This window comes from Vespa velutina, chromosome 4, assembly GCF_912470025.1.
Source record: "Vespa velutina chromosome 4, iVesVel2.1, whole genome shotgun sequence".
NCBI classification, from domain to species: Eukaryota; Metazoa; Arthropoda; class Insecta; order Hymenoptera; family Vespidae; genus Vespa; species Vespa velutina.
The window spans coordinates 5,162,466-5,172,465 of record NC_062191.1 but is presented as its reverse complement, the minus strand read 5'-3'; the positions used below and the strand labels follow the sequence as shown (position 1 = coordinate 5,172,465).

The window sequence follows — 10,000 nt, the reverse complement described above, 5'->3', positions numbered from 1 at the left end:
TCCAGGATTATACTGAACTAGATTCTAATTTAACTTTTGATTATGTTAATATATCAGAACATTATGTGTTCCAAACATTAGATCCCATAGAAAACAGTTAATAAAATTTTCAAATGAATTTATCACGATAATTAACGTTATTGTCTTTTAACGATCATTAAAGAAAAAAAGATTAGGTGGTGAATAGGCCGTAAAGTAAAACTTAACGAATCGTTTAACGATCACCCTATATATATACTACACCTATAGCAGGGTTGTCGCGGTAATACGTGGAGCTCGATGTTGGTCACGTTTGTCTACTTAGGGTCTATGTACGGGACGTTTCTATGCGGGGTTGCCACGACTCTATGCTTGCCTTTTCTGGAAGGCTAGAAGAAGCCTCTTAGCCGCGTCGTTTCCTACGTACTACGCGTCTACATACATATATCCTTTCAATGTTTCTATAATAAATTTCTTTTGAAATTAATTTCTTTTAATCTTTCCAAATGAATCTCTGTAATAATTTTCGTTATTAAAAGAATTCAATCATTAAATCATAATAACCTTGTATTGTTTTATCAATAAGAAGATTTAATAGAAAATTATTATTATTATTATTATTATTATTATTATTATTATTTTATTTTATTTTATTTATTTATTTTTTTTTTTTTTTTTTAACAACTACATTTAATTACAGATTTTCCAAAAGCAGTTAAAAGGCTGCTAAAGAATGACATCCTGATGTTCAGGACAGCTAGCAGCGTGCTGCACATCCTGCCAATTGCAGGACTTTACACATTCTTACCAAAGTACCTCGAGAGCCAATTTCGCTTGCCAGCTCATCATGCTAACATGATATCAGGTATTGATCAATATCTACTATAATATCTAATAACGATCATTCATGAAATTCTCACATCGTAATCATTTTTCTTTTCCTTTTATTGTCTCTTTTTTTTCTTTTTGTTTTTTTTTTTTTTCTTCTTTTTTTACAGGTGTCGGTGGTATTCTAGTTATGGGTCTGGGTATTATTATCAGCGGAGTGTTCATTCTAAGAGCAAAACCAAACGCTAGGTTCGTTGCAGCTTGGATAGCTTTCACAGCAGTCGTTTATGCTATCGGTATGGGCGTATTGATGTTCATTGGTTGTCCGATGGACGATTTTGCTGGTCTTGTCTCGCACTCTGATGGGTAAGAAATGAAATAATAGTAATCATCATCATCATCATCATCGTCATCGTAATGATCATCATCATCATCATCATCATCATCATGATAATCATCATGATAATCATCACCATCATCATCATCATCGTCATCATCGTCATGATCATCATCGTTCATCATCGTCTTTGATGAAATTTATTTGAATCATTATTTAGATATTATTTTCATTCATGTATCATCACTATTTTCTCAGAATATCGAGCTTCGAGCCAACCTGCGAGGCTAGCTGCGACTGCGATCGGAACAAGTTCAGCCCGATCTGTGGCGCGGATGGCAAAACGTACTTCTCCGCGTGTCATGCTGGCTGCTCGAATTACACGATAGCGGACGGGAAAGTGGCATCGGTATGTAAAGATATCTCTCAGAGATATGTATACATAAGTGTGTACTTACATTTATATATATATATATATATATATATATATATATATATATATATTATAAATACACATCGATTCGGTGGAGGGAGTTAGGGTGGATTGGTAGATATGGTGGATGAGGTAGAGGGGGGGAGACGGTTGGAGAGGGTTTTACATTAAATTGTCTCCAAAAGCAAAAACTTACGATAAAAAGAAAAATAAAAGATATGAAAAGGAAGAAGTTTATATATCGTTATAAGATGTTAACGTAATCATCCCGGCCACTTATTTTTCTTGTCTTATTTCATTTTATTTTCTTTCATTTAATTTCATTTCATTTTTTCCCTTTCCCCGTTCTTCTTCTTTCATTCCAGTTTTATAACTGCCAGTGCATCGGGCAGAACTTAACGATGCCGGAAACGACGAGCACAGCGACGATTGGTTACTGCCAATTGGAATGCAGTAATTTTTGGGTCTACATGATTCTCTTCTCGGTGTTCGTTTTTATTCACTCAACGAGCGAGGTTGGTTCCATGTTACTGATATTACGATGCGTGGATCCACGGGACAAGGCCATGGCCCTCGGTCTCATACAATTTGCTATTGGCTTGTTTGGTAATTATATTTTATTTTCTTATACATTCTAATCATTCCATCCTTCCTTCTTTCCTTCCTTCCTTCCTTCCTTCCTTCCTTCCTTCCTTCCTTCCTTCCTTCCTTCCTTCCTTCCTTCCTTCCTTCCTCCTTTTATTTTCTTTCTTTTCCTTCCTACTCGCTTCTCAAGTAAAAGTACTATTACTCGCATGATTTCGCAATTACGCGCTTCACGTTTTATGGACACTGGGAACAACTTACTACGCTACTTTCTACACGTCTGGCCTCGCGACGTTAACCGTTATTACGCAAATCCAAAGACGTATAACAAATTTTTTTTTTTCTTTTCTTTATTCCCACGTGCTAACGATACCTTCGAAAGATTTATCGTTATTCTCTTAATGAATCTTTTAGTCGATCGATTCGATAAATCATTAATTATCTGTTGCATTGCTAACTGAAGAGCATTCGTACATTTTTTAAAATTGAATAATTTGTTGTCCGTTCGAAATAAACGGTGTATCGATCTCCATTGAAAAATATTAATATTTTTTGTTTTGTTTTGTTTTATGAGAAACTATTATACATTCGATTACACTGATAAATCATTAATTATCCGTTACATTGATAACTAAAAGTGTACGTAGATTCTTGAAAATTGAATAACTTTTAATCTGTTAGAATGAACAGAGTATTTCCATTGAAATATATTGAGTTGGTCAATAAATAATGTCAAAATTTTTAATAATTTATATTTAAGTAAATAACGCTAGTATTTTTTTTATTAAAAATTTTTGATATCTTATATCTATATAAATAACGCTATATTATTATATATTGAAAAAACGTTTATGTGATATTTTACATCAAAATAAATAACACTACTTTTATTGGTATTTTGTGTTGTGAAATTTTGTTTATATGGTATTTTATATACAAATAAATAACAATAGTAAATTTTTATTCAAAATTCCGACACATTAATTATTGCTCGATTCAATATTAATTTGTTATGAAATTATTGTTCATTCACATTGACAAATCATTAAATCTATTACATTGATATATATTAAAAAGTACTTACATACTAAAAGTATTCATACATTCTTTTTATCTGTTAGAATGCACGAAGTACTTTAATTAAATAATATTAATTTTTTGTAAAATTATACATATATATATATATATATATATATATATATATATATATATATGTATTATTCATGTAATTGCACAGGTAACGTACCATGTCCAATCGTATACGGTGCTGTTGTGGATTCAGCGTGTCTTGTGTGGGAATACGCTTGTGGTGAACGAGGCGCCTGTTGGCTCTACGACTCAAATGTCTTCAGGATGTTTTATCACGGTACGCGAAAGATCTTTAACATTAAGATCATTATAACTCGTTAAATAGTTCTTATTATTTCATTTTCAATCGAGAACGTTATCAAAGGAAATAAAAATAAAGAAAAATGAAAAAGAAATGTTTCAAATATATCCGATACATGTATAAGTAACTTTGTATAGATAATATACATACATGCATAAATACACACAAGTTAACAAACAAGTTATACATTCTCGAATAACTCGTAGATTTTCATTTGCAACAGGCACGACGGGTGGAATCCTTGTGATGGCCTTCATCGTGGACATAGTTGTGTGGTACAAAGCCGGTAGTATAAGTTTCGTTGAGGAACAGGAATGTGAAGATGGTACAGCCGAAGAAATGGCCACTTTAAAGTCTCAGGACGCGCAAAACGTCGATAATGATTATCTGTGAAGGATATACATACATACATATATATATATATGTATATATATATATATATGTATATACATATATATATACATATATATATACACAAAGACCCACATATATATATATATATATATATATATTTATATATATACACGTATATATGGGTAAACATATGTATATAGTCTCGAAACGATGTATATAGAGGGGTACATAAGGCGTTCTAGTGTGAAAGGTGTTCAACCCTTTAAACACGAACGAAGTCGGTGTGTGATCGAGGTGAATTCGCGGCTGTCGTCCTTCGAGCTGTCCTACTTGACAACGGATTATTCTAGTCTTTCATCGAAAAGGACGAGTCAGCGACAAAAAAAAAAGAGAATCCCTCAAATTCTCTTTCTGAAGAAGAAGAAGAAGAAGAAGAAGAAGAAGAAGAAGAAGAAGAAGAAGAAGAAGAAGAAATCCTCTCCGAGATGAACCGGCCAACGATTCTCGACCAACGATTCCAAAAATCTTCCTTTATCTTCTTTTCTTTTTTTTTCTTTTTTTTTTTTTTTATATACATATAAAAAAAAAAAAAGGAGAACGAATCTAAGAAACGGGAAAAGTGTTACGTAGATCGTGAAGATGATTATCCTGCGATTTTCAATCTTCTTTTAAAGAAAAAAAGAAAATAAATCAGCCATCTTTGAAGAAAGAAGGAAGAAAAGATTGAGTCTCGATAAATGAGGAAACGTACATACATAATATGTGCGAACATACATGAATAATTAAATTACGCAGGATATATTAAATGAACGATGGAATGGAGAAGATGACGAGCGCAGCGAACGACCACGTGCCAATATATTATGTTATTATATATTTCCCGCGTTTTTTTAAAGAACGTCTCGGTACATGAACGCACGTTGTTTTAATCAACGATATTTTTCATGATTTGCATTTTACAAACGCACTTTTAGTACTTTCTAAAGAGAGAAAGAAAAAAAAGAAAGAAAGAAAAAAAATTTAATTAAATTAATCCTTTGCACTTCATAAATAGAAACCGCTATGACGATATCCATGATATATCAAATAAAATTAATCTTTACCTCATACTGACCAGATAGATCTTTTCTTTTATCTTTTATTCGATGAAAGATATTCTTTAATTTTCATCAACGGTACCCCAGAAAAATTAATTTATGAAGTTGATAAATTATATTTAAAAATTGGCTGAAATGCAAAGGATTAAATTAAATTAAATTAGAACTGCCGAACTTATCCTCGCAGATTGACCCATATAATATATTAATCGATATATTTACAATTTATCAACATTTTATGCTTCCGCCAAGTATCAACGGAAATTATTAACAGACTGACGGACGTTAAGAAACGTTCGCGAAACGAAACACGGCCTAATTGAGAAAAAAAAAAATCTCGTAATATTCTCTCCTCCACCGTTTTAGTCCCCCTCGCCACGGGTGAAGAAAAAAATTGAACATGTGTATATATATACATATATATATATATATATATACATATGTTTAAAATAATAAAATTAAAATGTGCCGATAATCGTAAACCCGATAGAATCCTCGAAGAAAAAAATTGATAATATATGTATACATACATGTACTATATACGCAATGGGTGGCATATTGATAAATCCTGTAGCGAGCTGATAGGACGTATCCTATATGTGTATGTTCCTCCTTTGTGTATTTGTATATATGTATATGTATACATTTTTATGTATATACGTATGTATATATATATATATATATATATATATATATATCATTTCGTTCCAAAGTTCCAACTCATATAAATGCCCTCTTGAAGATTGAAACGTATGTGTACATATGTATATGTATATGTGAAAGTACGTCTATATTTTTTTTCCTTTTTTTTTTATTATTATTATTATTATTATTATTATTATTATTATTATTTCTTAAAAATAATATAATAACGTCGCAATATCGAGGGCAATCTTTTAAGCTCAATCTAATTAGTTCCTGGTACGAAATCGAAAGGATTATTTAAAAAAAAAAAGCACATAAAAATTTATTCGCGCTCGATGTAACGTCGATAAATGCGCGTCATCTATCTCGTACCCGAAGAGATCTAATTATTAATTAATTATATTACAGGAGTATGTACAAAATAATAATACTTTCGTACATACAGAAATACGTACGTATGTAGAGTGAAATTTGTTTCATTCATAGGACAATCCATTGAAAGAACAAAAAACTAAGAAAGAAAAATTTTTAATCGAATGCGATAGATATCGTTTGCGAAAGCGAAAATTTACAAACAAACAAACAAATATATATATATATATATATATATATATATATATATATACTAAGTTAAGTCTTTAACTTTTTGTGAGTCGTATACACATCACACACATACACACCAAATATCAATATATTGGAAGAAATAAACATCACACAAATTACGTATCACAAAGTATTAACTTACAAAAATGAAAATAAACGGAGTCTCGGGGTACAATTGCATCCAGCTTCTCCATTTTGCATTTTATTCGCGTATCGAAAGAAAATAAAGAAACGAAAAGAAAAAGAAAAAAAGAAAAAAAAAAAAAAAAAAAAAAAAAAAAAAAAAAAAATATTTAACATTATTCTCGACGAGCATATTCACATCACAAATATTTTATTACATAACCAATTCCATCGCGTACAGTGAGAAAAAAAAAAAAAAAAAGAAAAAAAAGAAAAAAAAGAAAGAACGAAAGAAAGGGAGACAGAAAAAAAAGTAAAAGAAAATACTTAACATTGTTCACGCGACGAGCATATTCAGACATCACAAAAATATTTTATTACATAACTAACACACTCCAAAGTATATAATATATTTAATGCTAACGGAGAAGCGACGCGATTTAACTCGAGTCATTAACCGTCCGCACTCTTAATCGAATATTGTAATAATCGTGTTGTACTATATGTTCGTGTGTACATAGACATTCCGTGTTTAGATATCTTCTACAGAACAATTAACGAATGATCTAGCGCGGGATCGTGGATCGAATAATAATCTGCGATCGTTGCGGCCGGTGGAACATTTTATTATTATTATTATTATTATTATTATTATTATTATTATTATTATTATTATTATTTCTCGTTTTTTTTTAAATAATTTTTGTCCTCATAAAATAAAAAAAAAATCTCGACGCAGAAGATTAGTGCAAGAGACGAGAAGAAAGAAAGAAAAAGAAAAAGATAAAGAAAAAGAAGAACAAGAAGAACAAGAAGAAGAAAAAGAAACATAAAAATATATATGTATATATATATCATATATATATATATATATATATATATATATATATATATGCGCTACACATATTTTTTGACGATTTGAAAAAGAAAAATAAGGCGAAATGAAAAGAAGAAAGAAAGAGAGAAAGAAAAAGAGAAAGAAGTAAATCATTGATTCGTTATTATGGTGATTAGCCTAACATTAGAAGAGGAAAGCATAAAAAAAAAAAAAAATTACATAAAAGATAAAAAATAAAAATAAGCGAGGAATACACAGGTAATTAATTGATTGCCCGTGACAAAAGAAGGAAAAAAACATTTCATGATAATTACAAGAAGCTGTATTTTAATACCGTACAATTTTACACGCGCGAGAGAAAATGCATCACGGCGAAACGAACGTCGTCGATTTTTGATTCTCGAAAGGAAGATAGAAATGTTAGATAGGAATGGTTAAAAAAAAAAAAAAGAAAAGAAAAGAAAAACGAAAAGATGAAAAGAAAAAGAAACTGAACTCTGCTGTGTACCGTTGGATTATTATTAACACATTGTTGATCGGCTATTATATGCTCAAAGTAATATTTTTCACATCTGGCTATAATATTTTCATAATTGTATTGAAATCATTATTAAAATATTAATAATTCCAGAAAATTGTTATCAAAATTAACTAACAACACCAAACATGATAAGAAATACCACACAGTTGAGCCAAAAGTTTCTAAATGTTTTAGAAAATTGATTACTCTTTATCGAAAGGTGCTTTAGGCAAACTTTTTTTTCGGATTACATAACTACACGCCTAGCTTGTAAAACTGCAAGCCTAACTGCAAGCCTATGAAGTTCCGAAAAAGAGTAATCGATTTTTTTAAATCATTTGGAAATTTTTTTAACCGACTTAGAAATCATTGATCCATCATTTTATAATAAAGACTCAAACAATTTTATATTTTAATAATTACATAAATTGTGTATGCACAATGCAAACGTTAACATATATTTGTGAGACAGGTCAACGATGTGTTAAAAAGAAATGTTTCTGCGGCATTCGAAAGAGCGCGCCATTGTTGCGCGCGCGTGAAACCGGAAATTTCATATATTTTTGGAAAATTTTAGTTCTTCGAAAGGAAAGTAAAGGTTGATTAAAAAAAAAAAAATAAAAAAATAAAAAAAGAGAGAGAGGAGATACATAATATATGTACGCATGTATGTACGTATGTATGTATGTATGTATGTATGTATGTATGTATGTATGTATGTATGTATATATGTATGTATGCATGCATGCATGTATGTATGTATGTATGTATGTATGTATGTATGTACGTATGTATGTATGTATGTACGTATGTATGTATGTATGTATGTATGTATGTATGTATGTATGTATATATGTATGTATGTATGTATGTATGTATGTATGTATGTATGTATGTATGTATGTATGTATGATGTATGTATGTATGTATGTATGTATGTATGATGTATGTATGTATGTATGTATGTATGTATGTATGTATGTATGTATGTATGTATGTATGTATGTATGTATGTATGTATGTATGTATGTATGTATGTATGTATGTATGTATATATGTATGTATGTATGTATGTATGTATGTATGTATGTATGTATGTATGTATGTATATATGTATGTATGTATGTATGTATGTATGTATATATGTATGTATGTATGTATGTATTTGCCCCGATCTTGCCGATTAGTCTGACAATCTGCGAAGAAGACAAAAAAAAAATCTCGAATTAAAAGGAAGGATCCCAAATTATTTTTTTAATATTCAAATCTATTTTTAAGCGATATTCGCGTAAGAAGTCGCATATTTTCGAACATGTTCAGCAATCTACGGGGCATATTTCCGAACTATGATACATTGCAATGATAAAATAAAAAAAGTGGCGTTTTGTTTTAAGGGTTTATTAGATTGATATTGCTATTTTTCGTAAGGGATCAAGAGATATATATATATATATATATATATATATATATATATAAAATATATATATCAATATATATATATATATATATATATATATAAAACAAAGAAACGCAAAATTTTCACATACATATATCTTTATGACGATTGATTATTTTAGAACCAGCCTCTCGCCCAAAAAAAGAAAAGAAAAAGAAGAAAAGAAAGAAAAAACATATAAAGCATAAGAAAAGGAATTACAAAGTGCAAAGAAGAAAAAAAAATTGTACTTGATCATTCCGTTGATCTTCTTACTTTCTTTACTTCTGTAAATTCTAATAAACCCTTAAAACGATATCAAGAAGAAATAATATTGCGATTAAAAGAAATACAGCAGTGTGTGTGTGTGCGCGCGCGTGTGTGTGTGAGAGAGAGAGAAACTATCTTCCTCGAGAGAATCGTATTTTTTTATCCCGAAAAGTAAAGCCAATCTATATCGCCGTTTAAGAAAGAATATTACATGTGTATGTAGTAATAACGGCACGAGCGTGTATTTAATAAAATCGAGTAGTACTTTCGAAGCTCCTCGATATTTTTCTGAAGATCAAAGTCTCGCTTCTTGATGAGTAGAGGGAAGAAAAAAAAAAATTAATATGAAGTATATACATAAATATATAAGAGATATAATAATGAATGAACGTCATTTTGCGGGGATATAATTTCTAAGTATAAGCAACACACTCGCTAAAGACATGAAAAAAAAAAAAAAATAAAAAAATAAACAAAAAAAAAAGTAAAAATAATAAATCACATTGTGTAAATAAAATTCCATACCGTAGGATAACGTATAAGAGGGGGAGGCACAATACAGG

The 10,000-nt window shown here is 30.0% G+C and overlaps 1 protein-coding gene across 8 annotated transcripts in view; it reads left to right on the top strand.

The window, feature by feature from the left end:
• The window catches only part of LOC124948812 (solute carrier organic anion transporter family member 74D), a 95,456-nt gene extending 88,886 nt beyond the window's left edge, over positions 1 to 6,570 (top strand). For 7 of the 8 annotated variants that reach the window (XM_047493020.1, XM_047493021.1, XM_047493017.1 and 4 more), the window contains 6 exons: positions 680 to 844; positions 978 to 1,173; positions 1,403 to 1,553; positions 1,943 to 2,183; positions 3,400 to 3,528; positions 3,776 to 6,570. In XM_047493020.1, the coding sequence (XP_047348976.1) occupies positions 680 to 844; positions 978 to 1,173; positions 1,403 to 1,553; positions 1,943 to 2,183; positions 3,400 to 3,528; positions 3,776 to 3,945 (1,052 nt within the window). In that variant the 3' untranslated portion in view covers positions 3,946 to 6,570. The remainder of the gene's footprint in view (positions 1 to 679; positions 845 to 977; positions 1,174 to 1,402; positions 1,554 to 1,942; positions 2,184 to 3,399; positions 3,529 to 3,775) is intronic. The other variant, XM_047493015.1, reaches the window with a different exon arrangement.
• The last annotated feature ends 3,430 nt before the right edge of the window (positions 6,571 to 10,000 follow it).